The sequence below is a fragment of the Bombus bifarius genome, unplaced genomic scaffold, assembly GCF_011952205.1.
Source record: "Bombus bifarius isolate JDL3187 unplaced genomic scaffold, Bbif_JDL3187 scf7180000009201, whole genome shotgun sequence".
NCBI lineage: Eukaryota > Metazoa > Arthropoda > Insecta > Hymenoptera > Apidae > Bombus > Bombus bifarius.
The window spans coordinates 903,885-917,253 of NW_022884966.1; the positions used below are offsets into that span (position 1 = coordinate 903,885).

The 13,369-nt window shown below is 31.1% G+C and overlaps 1 protein-coding gene and 1 long non-coding RNA gene across 2 annotated transcripts; both read left to right on the top strand.

The window, feature by feature from the left end:
* Positions 1–8: 8 nt before the first annotated feature.
* On the top strand, positions 9–10,300 carry LOC117214571. The gene is made up of 11 exons (XM_033460759.1): positions 9–1,746; positions 2,122–2,476; positions 3,414–3,644; positions 3,814–3,927; positions 4,035–4,190; positions 5,250–5,293; positions 7,368–7,704; positions 7,892–8,104; positions 8,181–8,300; positions 9,002–9,157; positions 10,214–10,300. Exons 1-11 carry the CDS (start codon positions 1,490–1,492, stop codon positions 10,262–10,264), a joined length of 2,034 nt encoding a protein of 677 aa, XP_033316650.1. The 5' UTR covers positions 9–1,489; the 3' UTR covers positions 10,265–10,300.
* A 660-nt stretch (positions 10,301–10,960) lies between these two features.
* Positions 10,961–12,398, top strand: LOC117214590. Its single transcript, XR_004488899.1, has 3 exons — positions 10,961–11,323; positions 12,186–12,202; positions 12,372–12,398. It is a non-coding gene; the product is annotated as an uncharacterized LOC117214590 (long non-coding RNA).
* Positions 12,399–13,369: the final 971 nt, after the last annotated feature.

Consider the following 13,369-nt stretch of genomic DNA (forward strand, 5'->3'; position numbering starts at 1 on the left):
AGATATGCCGCGACTGAATAACCGCTATTGCACATAGTTTGATAAAATAATAAGTCAATTAAATAGTATCAAAATCACCAATTCAAAATTTTTCATAGAAATTTTGTAGATTTAAAACTGTGGATTTTTAGAAAGATTTTTTCTATAAAAATATGAATAAAAAAGCTAATATTCCTTAGTTTTTTCTATTGCATGCTCTTAAATTTCTTTAATACAAGTCTTATATATTAGTTGTCGATAGTCGTAGTGTTAAAATGTTAGAAATTCTAGGAAGTAAAATAATAGAGAGTCGTTAAGGAGAAGATTGTAACTTGTTTTTGTATTTTCAACTTTTTTGTAAAACATAAAGATTATATTGCGTCCCTATCCATTCTTGTGTCCTACTGATAGAATATGTCGTTTTATTTAAAGTATTTTGTAGATATAAACAAACATTGCTCAGGTGTTGATAATTGTGCATCGAATAAAGAATACTAAGTAAACGTTAACTTTATGATATTGTTATTTGGTGCAAGATTTCGTCTATTTAGTCTTATTTATACCACAAGAGCTGTAATTTTACCACGTATAGTATTACAAAAATTATTCGATTGACGTATGACAAAATCTATGGTTCCATTTAGAAAAATAACAGGGATTTTCAAATATTAGAAACGCCACCACTTTTGCACTGGCCATCTACACTAGATCATATAATACGTCATTGGAAATCGTTCAATTTTGTCTAATGAAATCACTTTCTTTTTTCTACTATTTTAGGTATACTTACCCTATAGCTTATCCCAGTTGTATGAGATATATATGAAATATCTAATATGTTATAAATATATCAGAATAATATGTATATCACGAAAGTATAAGTGTATATATATGTAAATTGAACATATTTAAGAACCTATGGTAAGAACCTATTCTTCAAAATAAACTTAGCCTTTCCTTATAATACGATCGTTTTGTATAAAATTGTTTGATATGCCTATCACTGTTGAAACGAATATATTTTTCTCTTTTTCTTATTTGAATGTTAGAATTCTACCTTTTTATCGTTCTTTCTCCTTTATCGAATTCCTTTTTCTATAAATCTTCCGTTCCTTCGTATTCCTCAGACAAACTTGAAATAAATTTTCTTCCTACAAATTTCCAATATTCTGTGTTTTAGCAGAAAATGCTGGACATTGAAACAAAAATTGGGTAAACTTTTTCTTTTCCTTTAATCATATATTTATGATTTCTAACTCTACAAGTTGCAACTTCGGTTATACTTATCTGTATTCTTTGTTTGCCATGAATACTTTATGGACACACGGCCAATGCGCAAGAAGTAACATCTGAGACGTCTCACAAATATTTTCAGCATACAGTGTTCAGTCGTCTATGCACAAACGGTTTTAACGCAAATACTTTTCATCCTACCATGCAGAAATAAGAAGGACTGAATAACAAACATTAATAATTTCTAAAAGCAAACTTATCGGTCAGTTCGTTTAAAATGATACTTAGTAGAAGTATCAGTCGCCCAGTAGTAATTGGCCTACGATTGATTGGAATTTGGCCAGGTTCATCTTATGAAATTATCGTCCGATGCATTTGGGTAGCTAACATGATGTCTGCGCAAGTATTTCAGTATCGGTATATAATAAAGCATATTAGTTCTGGAAACTTGGCAGACATAGTAGACAGTGTGAGCACTACTTTGCCGTATAGTCTACTGTTCTTTAAAATAATTAGCTTCTGGATTAAACGCGGGTAAATGTTAATTCCTTTCTTACATATTTGCGGTTTACTATGTCAAAGATAATAAGCAGGCTGCGGGTTTTTATGCCAACTCATATTTTTGACAGTATATCTAAAAAGGTAGAAACTTGAAAAAAAGAATTCTTTTACCTACTAAGTTTTATAGAAAGCGCTATACTGTGGATATTTTATATACTTTCACATTATGCACATTCTATGTATATTTGCACTTTCAAATTTCCTATAAACGCATAAAAATCGGCATTCTCAAGTTAACGATAAGTTTGAACACGCTGGAGATGAGTTTAAAGAGAAATTAAGTGGAAAATTGCTTTTAAAATTTGTTCTTACCAATTTATGTGCTACATGTATAACAATATTTTTCAGAATATTTAAAAACATATTGATAGGAATGTCTCGCGATTGGATCGACACTTCTACTGCCAAACTTGACGTACATGTCATGGTAAACAAAGCTGAACTTGCATACCGTTGCTCAAACTTAATTATTAGCGTATACGCTAGTGCCGTTTTTATATACGGCGGTATGTTCCTGGAATTCAGTCGTCAGGATCAAGATGACGGATTTAATATAACATCTCGACAATTGTTAATAAAAATGGACCTTCCGTTTGCATATTATGAAAGTCCGATGTATGAATATGTATTTGTTTTACAATTTCTTCAACTATTAGCTACTGGAATTAGCATTGCTATGTTAGATGCTTTGATAATTACATTGGTCAGTATGTTTTAACGTAGTAATCAAAAATACATTTATTTCACATTTTATCAACAAACTGCACACAGACAGTGGATACAAAAAGTATTTGTGCATCATTGCGATTATTATTGCATTTATATATTATAGTATATTTATATATTATTGTATACTATAGTAGTTAATTAGATCCGACTATGATAAATTGCATATTATTTGGTAATACTTTCACATAATTACAAAAATTTGATACTATGGAAATGAAATGTAGAATCTAATAAAAAATCGTCTAGTCGAAAAATAAAGCTATCCTTTGAATAACTTTTGTACACACTGTGCTATTAGTTCAAAATAAAAGATATTATAGCCAGTTAAAAAAATAATGCCTACTATGCGCTTTACAAGAGTTTTCAGTTGGCGTTTAATCCTAAATACAACTTTCTGTTAAGGTGTACTTATTTAACATATAGTGTACCACGTATCTAATAATTTAATAATTTTAACAATTATTCTAATTCTATTACGAGAAATCACTATGAAAAATGGTAAAAGTGTATAGTAACTGTAAGTTTCTATGAAGTCGATACGCAATTAAGTGTATATATGGGTAAACATTCGAAATTGTCAAAACAGGCTGTCTTGAAAATTAAGCCATAGACAAAAATCTTATCTTTTCCTGAATTTTTTTCTACGCTCTCGATTCGTCTTTTATAATTCGATATAAGATAGTAAGTAATATTTTGAAAAAGTAACAAATAATTGAGTGAAAAATTACATGATTCTAAAAATAAGATATCATTGAACATAGACGAGTATAAAAAAGTTTTTGAACATATTTACGCACCTCCAAATGGGGAATATTTAGGTGCTACGACGTAGTACGTTTTTTTACAAAGTTATGTTGCCGAACTTCGGTGAAATGCTATACGCGTATTATATTATGCTAAATATTACTTAGATACTTCATATTGGCGGACAAATAGAAATGTTACACGAAGCTCTAGAAAATATTTCTATCAAAGATGAAAAACATGGATCATTACGAAATGTCATTAAATCTTTAACTGATCATCATTACCGGATTATTCTTAATTCGGAATATATCGAAAAATTATTCTCGTATATTGCTTTGATGCAATTATTATGTAATACAATCGTCATATGTTGTATAGGTTTCTTAATAATAGTTGTAAGTAATATTTACAAATGTTGTTCTTGCATGACATTAGAACATTATTTTTGCATTGCTCTTAATTAAATTAAAATTTTATTTATACATATTTCACATTTAATTTTTTTACATTAGTTTGTAATTATGATTATGCCTGTAATTTATACTATTTTTTATATTATTGTAGGCGGTTAATTCATACGGTGACATAAAAATACTTATGAAAATTTTGTTATTTTATATCGCTATCACGTTGGAGGCATTTATTTTTTCCTACGCTGGGGAATATCTTAGTAGTAAAGTTAGTATGTAATTCAAATATATGCATACACGACGTCTTACAAAATGTATACAGTAATTATTAATTATAAAAAGAGATACATATAAATTTTTATCATTTTATTCTAGAGCCTGTCAGTTAGCAGTTCAGCTTACAGCTCTTCTTGGTACTTATTAGAACCTAGAAACAGACGTGTCGTGATTCTTCTTATGATAAGATCACAAAGAAGTTTAACGATTACCGCTGGGAAATTTATGGATTTGTCTATGATCGGCTTTGCAACTGTAAGCTTGATTTTTGTTACAATATAGTAAAAATGTTTCTAAAGGCATATAGCATAGTGTTATGACGAATACAGTGACTCACGAAAGTATGCGAATACGTCTAGAAATTTTCTATGTATGTATATATTATACAAAAGATTGTCAAATTTCATTAGAACTGTAACAATCTAACATATCGATAACGATAAGCGTGCAAATTGATTTATGGTCTTTTTTCCTAGATTTTTTGTTTATTTAGAAAAAAACCGCTTTTTGTAAAAGGTGGCGGTTTCGACAGAGTAAAGTTAGCAATGTCATTATTCATCTCTTGAAATATATTAAATCCCGCATCTGCCAGTTGATATCGTAGTAAACAGATTATAATCTGACAAATAAGCAGCGTTATGGAGAATTTTCATAGATATTCTCAGTTGCTTGCTTTAGTCGGCCGTTGTGACTCGCGTTATCGTGCAGCACTATCACTCGTCGAGTTCAATTGTTGATATCGTCATTCGAATGCATCAGTTGTTATTGATAATGCTCGAAATTAATTAGTCATTTCGTCGAGTTGGAGCAACTTATAAAGCGGGACAAATATTTGAATTCAAGATGAAGTAACAGGTGAATTTCGTTGCTAGGACACATATTTTCGAAGATATCTAGAGTTCTGTTTGTTGCATAGTTCTTCCTAAATAAAATGTTTTTTCCAATAGATGATCCAAAAACTTTTAATTGAATGAAAATAAACGTATATCGTGGTAGAAGACTGCTTTGATAGGATAACACGAAATAGTGCTTGCGTATTTTTTAACAAATCGCGCGATAAAACGAAGGGCAGCGTTTTTATACGTACTTGTAAAAAATTTTTATTGATTTCGTTTGAAATATGTTTGATAATGTCAATATCAAATTGCTTATGTAATTACAGATTATGTATTAACAAAGAAAGGCCGAAAGTTTTCCATGTCACAATTTGATACTGACGTATTATATGATTTCAAAAATACATACACGCATATAGATACGCATATTTCGTATACTGTATCACTTATTATCACTTATATTCCTTTAACTTTTTAGATTTTAAAAGCTTCTGCATCATATGTATCGGTATTGTATGCGATGTACTGATTACATAGGAGTTCATCATAAGGAATAAAATGAGTATATAGTATATGTACCTACATATATGTTATATATTCATATACAATGGTATATATAATTAAATATATAAATGAATTGGAATATGATTGCAAATTTATACATAACAGTGTATTATTTAAATAAATACTATATCATGTAAGGCAACAAAATTTAGGTATTGTTTAACTAAACCTTATAAAATCAATATTCATTAATTGTACAATTGTCACGATTATTATGATAGGATTCTACAAGTTTAATATTGATATAAATTGGTTAAATCGCATTATTGAAACATTAGCTACATTATAAGTTATCACAATAATTAGATGACATGTTTGTGATTTTTTGGTTTTCAATATCTTCATTGGTGCATTGTGCTTTATTCTGAAGTTTCGTGAATATTGCAGTTCACTTTATCAAGGAATTATTGTTACCTTCGTCCACCTTTTTCGCTACCTATGCACGTTTATCGAACTTTATCTGTCAGATCTCCCTCTTGAAGATCAGTTTTTCAGTCGTCCTTTGTAACATAGGGTATGATATACTTTCCAGTATTAGTTTTCTATACCAAACTTCTGCATTTTCTTCATGTTATAGGAAATCTAATTTAATATGCAGTTGCATGTCGCGCATTTGCTTCTGCATTTTCCCGTGGAAACCAGTAATTGTAACAAAGTTGGAATTATATTTTGAGCAACATTCTCTCCTTCCATCCCCTAGTTCTTTTTCCAGCAAACCTGCAATCGTTGTGATATTATTTGCAATATTTATGCGGACCCTGGGAATCCGAAACAGAGGTTGTCACTCGTGGATAATTTACGTATGTTTCTGTATGATTTTTACGGAACGTTCAGTTTATCGCGAGACTGCATGTAAGTAAGACTCTTGGAATCTCTCCCCCGCTGTAAATTTATTAACGGTGATAGTGATGCATGCGTGTGGAAATTACGTGTACAGTCTTCGTATATAAGAAGATAGCTCTAAAATAGTTTAAGCAAGAGGATATAATTAATTTTATGTGAAATGATATTAAACACGATTAGCCCGTCTGTTAAATTTGGCCTTCATTTTTGTGGTGTCTGGCCTGGAACACCATTTCACTTCCTACATAAGTTATGTTGGGTGGTAGCGATAATTACGCTTCAGGCTTATCAATACAAATATATCGTTATACATTATAACACCGATACTCTTATAAACATAGCGGAAAATTTGAGCATCGCCGTGCCTTTCAGTTTAATGTTTATCAAATTATTTGTTACTTGGACGAATTATGGGTAAGTTACCCTGATTTCAATGGAGATTCATGAGTAGAAATTCTACCTATACGTGCATCATAGTTTTCGTCTATCTTCTGTTTTAAATATTGATTTTTTTACTTTTCGAGCAGTATGGTTTTTAATATGATGAAATTTTAAAGATATACACAATGATCTCGCACGAAAGTTTATATTTTTATGAATACAAGTATTTTTTTAATGTTATTTATTTAATTCTTGCCTTTCGGCTTCGAATAGTTTCCAGCAATCAACCTTGCAAGCGTACATAAGCTTTACACAATACAAGCATAATATTTTTCTTCCTCACATTAACACTTTATGAATACAGGTAAAAGAGTAGAATTTAATTAGAAATTTGTTTCACTACTGTTGTTGCTGCAGTTTGGATATATATTGTCGCATATTATCCGTTTCACGCATTTTTGCACCATTAAATTTTTGGAGTCGTCTCTCTAGCTGCTTCAGATTGAGAGAAAAAACGAAAATGTGAATCGTTCAATGCAACTCACTCGGTGGAATTTAAAATGAAAGCTATTTTGTAGTGTTGAGTATTTTTATGTCTTTACGTTGTTTTGTCATGAATTATTCCGAGTTTTGAATTTAAGAATGTAACATATAAGAATTTATTTTTACGTGTAAAACCATCTCACAACACTACCTTACTGCCAAAATCAGAGATAACTCCTATATAAATAGGAATGAATAAAATTCCTATATAATAATGTTTATTTGATACAATTTAATGTTTATTCCATATATCAATACTTCGCAGTTTGTTTTGCGACATTTTATCAACCATGGAAGAGGACTGTCAGAAATATGCTAATATGGATATAAATAATCTGATAACAAAAACCGGGTTGTTCTCCTTTTATATGACTAGCATGATCATGTCCTCGTATCTGGTGGCTGCGGTTTTTTATCTTGCCGGCGCTATTGCATTTCAAGGAACAAACGATTCAATGTCTCGAGAGCTTCTTTTGAAAATGGATTTACCATTCGAGACGAGTAAATCCCCGAATTACGAACTTGTGGTTACTACACAATTTATTATTCATTTCTCAGCGGCCCTTGCGTTCGGGACGTTCACTGCCCTGCTTTTCATGATGGTGAGTATAAATTTTATGCTCCTGTTGAGCAGTCATAGATATATTTTTTGTTAAAAGTGTAAATCATGGACAAATATTTATTTTTAATATGATTACCGTACTAAACAAAACTTTTGTTGCATGAAATTTTAGGGCCCTACTGAAGCTATCGTTAATAGTCTTATAGCATTGAAATTATTATTTTTAGATACTGCATTTAGGGTGCCAAATCGACATAATGTGCCAGAATCTAACTGATGTTTTTCCTAAAAATGAAAACAAGTTAAAATTTTTTATTATTAGATATCAAGAAATCATTACTTTTGCAGAGAAAATTGAGAAACTTTTTACGTATATAGCTCTTAGCCAACTTATATCAAATACAGTTAATACTTGCTGCGAAGGATTCCTCATTGTAGTTGTAAGTAATGACTATCCGATATACACATACGACACTTTACTTTTTCACTGCGTCATGTACGAAATGGATGTTACAGGCTGTAAACAATGAGAGTGGACTTGCTATTGATATCCTCATCAAATCTATTTTATTTTACATAGTTATTTGCTTAGAAGTTTTCATATATTGTTTCGCCGGGGAATATCTTCGCACTAAGGTTGTTGTATACAATATCGTTTTGTTTCTTATTTGCACTATATCAGACACATTGTACTGAAAAAACATAAAATATTTTATAAACGAATAATTGTTTTGGAAAAAAAATAGCTGTAAGTGCAGTTGGTACCAATTATTTCATTATTTCTTCTTATAAAGCTTCCACAATTTTTATTAATTTTATTTTATTTTATTAAATTTGTAAATATATATAATTCATATTTAGACCAAGGCGTTTTAGTGGAGACAGTGGTGCACGAGAGAAATACGTTTAAGATAAAGTTGAACGTTCGTAAGCAAGAACGAAATGAAGAAGAGATAAATCCCCTCAAGGCTAATTACGTCTTGTTAAAATAGTTTTTCTCTGTTCTTAAGCAAAGAAGATTCATTCAAACAAATCTGTTTACATTTGTGCCAATTTGTGAAAGTGAATTGCGTTTAAGGTACAGAAAGCGAGGAACCGTAAAAAATATATTGCACTCGCAAGTGTGCCAATATCTCTTTGACTTTGAAATGTTTATTGTTCTTTCTTCGTTTCCTTGAATCGAATCGTTCAAAGTTCTATAAGTATACACTAGTTCTTTATGTTAAAAAGTACTACAAGGCATATGTATTTCGTATTAACATATCGCTTCGATGTGTAAATATAATTAAGAGAAAGTTATTAATACTTTTCATTTAAAATATCTGTTTCGTTATTAGAGCCAATTAATCGGCGACACTGCGTACAATATGCTCTGGTATGATTTACGTCCAAACAAGAGCCGACTTCTGATACCTGTTATATTAAGGTCTCAAAAAGGTTTCACATTGACTTTCGGAAAATTTTCAAACCTTTCCCTGGAAAGCTTCACAGGCGTAAGTTATTTATTCTCTATCCATTTAGATCATATATTTTAACTGGCATGTAAAAACTACTTGTAAAAGCAATGGTTAAAGGAATTTTCAGTAATCTTAGGGTAAGTCACGCGCGTGTAAAGTACAATGGCTGTAAAATGTATTGGGCACACCATTATATTTATTACAGCATTCACATACCAGTTCATTATTAAAAATCCAATGAAATTTCGTATCATTTAGCAGTGCTATCAGGCGAATACAAAAATTTAATACTATGAAAATGAAATTTACAGTACCTGATAAAAACGTGCTTTATTGTAAAATAAGGGCGTGAGCCAATACTTTTTCTAGGCACTGGAAATAATACAAGGAGTAATATTACTTATTATTGCATATAGGTAATATATTCGCATATAATTGTGAGAGCCATTGGAATCTTCAAAGTGAAGCCAGTACAATATGAGTTTCTCTCGTAATTTTCGAGGATGTTGCAATTTTTTGCAATAAGTATATCAGCTTTTTGCCTTCGTAATACATAATACGTGGAGTTCGTTTGGGCTATCAGAGTAATTCGAAACTCATAGCTCCTTGTAATTTAATGTTGTTATGTGTATATTCAAAACATGGGATGTACATGGAATGTTCTTCTGGCAAAACAAGTGATTTCCGACAGGCGCGAGAATAGGAACATGTGTCTCTTGCAAAAGGGATATTTTAAAATAAATAATTACGATATCACTGATACCAATTAAGTGTAAAATATAGTTTTTTATTATTTTCAATTAGATTAAAATTCGTTTCATCAGAAAAGATATTATTAATTTTAATACGTATACATATGTAATAGGTTTCTTGTACCATTTCCTTTATACGATTAATATTAATATGATTAATATTAGTCAAAATTCCTTTAGTCTTTGCTTTTGCGCAAAAGTAAAATTCTATTTAGTCGGAAACTTTTCCACGTTACTGTCTGTTTGATTTTCGACGGAAAATTATGCTTTTGCTTTGTCAAAATTGTCGCTATTCAAGGGACACACTTTTATGATATTATTTTATCTTTTACATCTATAGATTATGAAGGTTTCAGCGTCATATATGTCGGTACTTATGGCATTAGACTGAAAGATATAAATGGTAACTTCGATGTGGAATTATCGTATCAAGTGTGCAATCGATTTAAATCTAGTTATTGTTATCTGGATTATTATAAAAAAATTACAAAAAGAAAAAGAATATCATTGTTGTATTAATAATGAAAAATAAATAGTATATATAGTGTTAAGGTGTACTTATTTAACATATGGTATACCTCGTATCTGATAATTTTCGTTTGTAAATATTTATGACGATGCGTTTAAAGAGATGTTGTTTAATAGGACAGCGTATTTATAACTATTACGAAGGAAGATATGTAAAGTGATGATAAATAAATGACAACAATCTAAAGATTCTTCTTGTAAAGTCATTTATCGTTGATATCGTGTGTATCTCTAAAATAATCTCGACTCCTTTAAGAATTATTCTGATCATTACGAGAGGTCACTATCAAAAACGGGAAAAGTGTATAGTAACTGTAAGTTTCTATGAAGTCGATACGCAATTAAGTGTATATATGGGTAAACATTCGAAATTGTCAAAACAGGCTGTCTTGAAAATTAAGCCATAGACAAAAATCTTATCTTTTCCTGAATTTTTTTCTACGCTCTCGATTCGTCTTTTATAATTCGATATAAGATAGTAAGTAATATTTTGAAAAAGTAACAAATAATTGAGTGAAAAATTACATGACTCTAAAAATAAGATATCATTGAACATAGACGAGTATAAAAAAGTTTTTGAACATATTTACGCACCTCCAAATGGGGAATATTTAGGTGCTACGACGTAGTACGTTTTTTTACAAAGTTATGTTGCCGAACTTCGGTGAAATGCTATACGCGTATTATATTATGCTAAATATTACTTAGATACTTCATATTGGCGGACAAATAGAAATGTTACACGAAGCTCTAGAAAATATTTCTATCAAAGATGAAAAACATGGATCATTACGAAATGTCATTAAATCTTTAACTGATCATCATTACCGGATTATTCTTAATTCGGAATATATCGAAAAATTATTCTCGTATATTGCTTTGATGCAATTATTATGTAATACAATCGTCATATGTTGTATAGGTTTTGTTTCTTCGACCAATCGCGGGGAGACGTAATCGCAAGGAGAGACGTCAACGGGGGTCGTAAATCCCCGTTACGATTATAACAATCGACACCACGAGTTGATCGATCCCCTGATTTCCGTTGAGATAATAGGGGTGATTGAGGTTGTATAACCCTGTGATTCACAGAATTATAAATTATATGTTTCCAGCACTTAGATTACACTGACGTAGAGAAATAAGTAATTAACAACTTGTCGCACGAAGCTAAGATAGATATATGCGTTAGAGCAGGGCTCTTATAATTAGATTTAGTGTATTAGTGGACGTAGCACTATGAGATTTAGGAGAGGAAATGTATGCTCGACAATACCGAGACCGACTCTCGCGTTATGCTTAGACTGCCCCGCTGGGCATTAGCGTATACTTAGTAGTTGACTTTTCCAACGATGTAGAAGAAGTGAAGTTGAGTGACGATGCTGTGTCGGAGGAAAGCTAAGGATGGGTGTGTCTAGCGCACGGGGCCATCGGATTTGTTGGTGCCGATGTTAGTTAAGAGAGTGAGGGAAACAGGTTTCGCTGTTAATTGGTTAACCGAAGGGTCTTAACCGCCCTCGAGAGAAAGTGGTTAGTGGGAGGAAAGATGCAGCGCACGTGAGAAAACTAACTTTCCCTTGTCCCGCCGTGGTAGACAATAGTCTTTAGAAATGCTTCGGACACAGATGTTTGTTTGTTTTGAAGGACCTTAGCAGGCAAGTGACTCGGGTTTATGACGGGTGCTTAAGGATATTGAGGGTACGCCGTACGGAAAAGCGGACATCTGGTGTCCGTCTGGCCCGCGGTGTGTGACCTGGGCCAGGCAAAGAGGCCCGGCGTAACAGGTTTCTTAATAATAGTTGTAAGTAATATTTACAAATGTTGTTCTTGCATGACATTAAAATATTATTTTTGCATTACTCTTAATTAAATTAAAATTTTATTTATACATATTTCACGTTTAATTTTTTTACATTAGTTTGTAATTATGATTATGCCTATAATTTATACTATTTTTTATGTTATTGTAGGCGGTTAATTCATACGGTGACATAAAAATATTTATGAAAATTTTGTTATTTTATATCGCTATCACGTTGGAGGCATTTATTTTTTCTTACGCTGGGGAATATCTTAGTAGTAAAGTTAGTATGTAATTAAAATATATGGGTGCACGACGTCTTACAGACTGTATACAGTAACTATTAATTATACGATATGATTATCGAAATTAGTTATTTCGCTAGGTTGGGCTAACTCATAAAGCGGGTCAAATATTTGAATTTAAGATGAAGTAACAGATGAATTTGTAAGGTCCACGAATTGATCTGCACGCTTAATAATAAGATTTAAAGAACAACGTTCATTAATTGTGAGACTCAGAATGGATAAAATTTAATACTTTCAAAGATAGTCGTTTAGTAAATTCAAGATCATTTCAATATTTCGTAAATAACCACCTTTTGTAAATAAAACATTTTGTTGCTAGGACGCATATTTTCGAAGATATCTACAGTTCTGTTTGTTGCATAGTTCTCCGTAAATAAAATGTTTTTTCTAATAAATGACCCAAAAACTTTTAATTGAATAAAAATAAACGTATGTCGTGGTAGAAGACTGCTTTGATAGGATAACACGAAATAGTTCTTGCGTATTTTTTAACAAATCGCGCGATAAAACGAAGGGCAGCGTTTTTATACGTACTTGTGAACAATTTTTATTGATTTCGTTTGAAATATGTTTGATAATGTCAATATCAAATTGCTTATGTAATTACAGATTATGTATTAACAAAGAAAGGCCGAAAGTTTTCCATGTCACAATTTGATACTGACGTATTATATGATTTCAAAAATACATACACGCATATAGATACGCATATTTCGTATACTGTATCACTTGTTATCACTTATATTCTTTTAACTTTTTAGATTCTAAAAGCTTCTGCATCATATGTATCGGTATTGTATGCGATGTACTGATTACATAGGAGTTCATCATAAGGAATAAAATGAGTATATAGTATATG

Excerpts from the sequence above, each read along its gene's own strand:
- LOC117214571 (XM_033460759.1), top strand. The coding sequence starts at position 1,490 with ATGATACTTAGTAGAAGTATCAGTCGCCCAGTAGTAATTGGCCTACGA. Across the intron at positions 4,191-5,249 it reads CTATGATCGGCTTTGCAACT|ATTTTAAAAGCTTCTGCATC; the intron begins GTAAGCTTGATT and ends TTAACTTTTTAG. Across the intron at positions 9,158-10,213 it reads CCCTGGAAAGCTTCACAGGC|ATTATGAAGGTTTCAGCGTC; the intron begins GTAAGTTATTTA and ends TTACATCTATAG.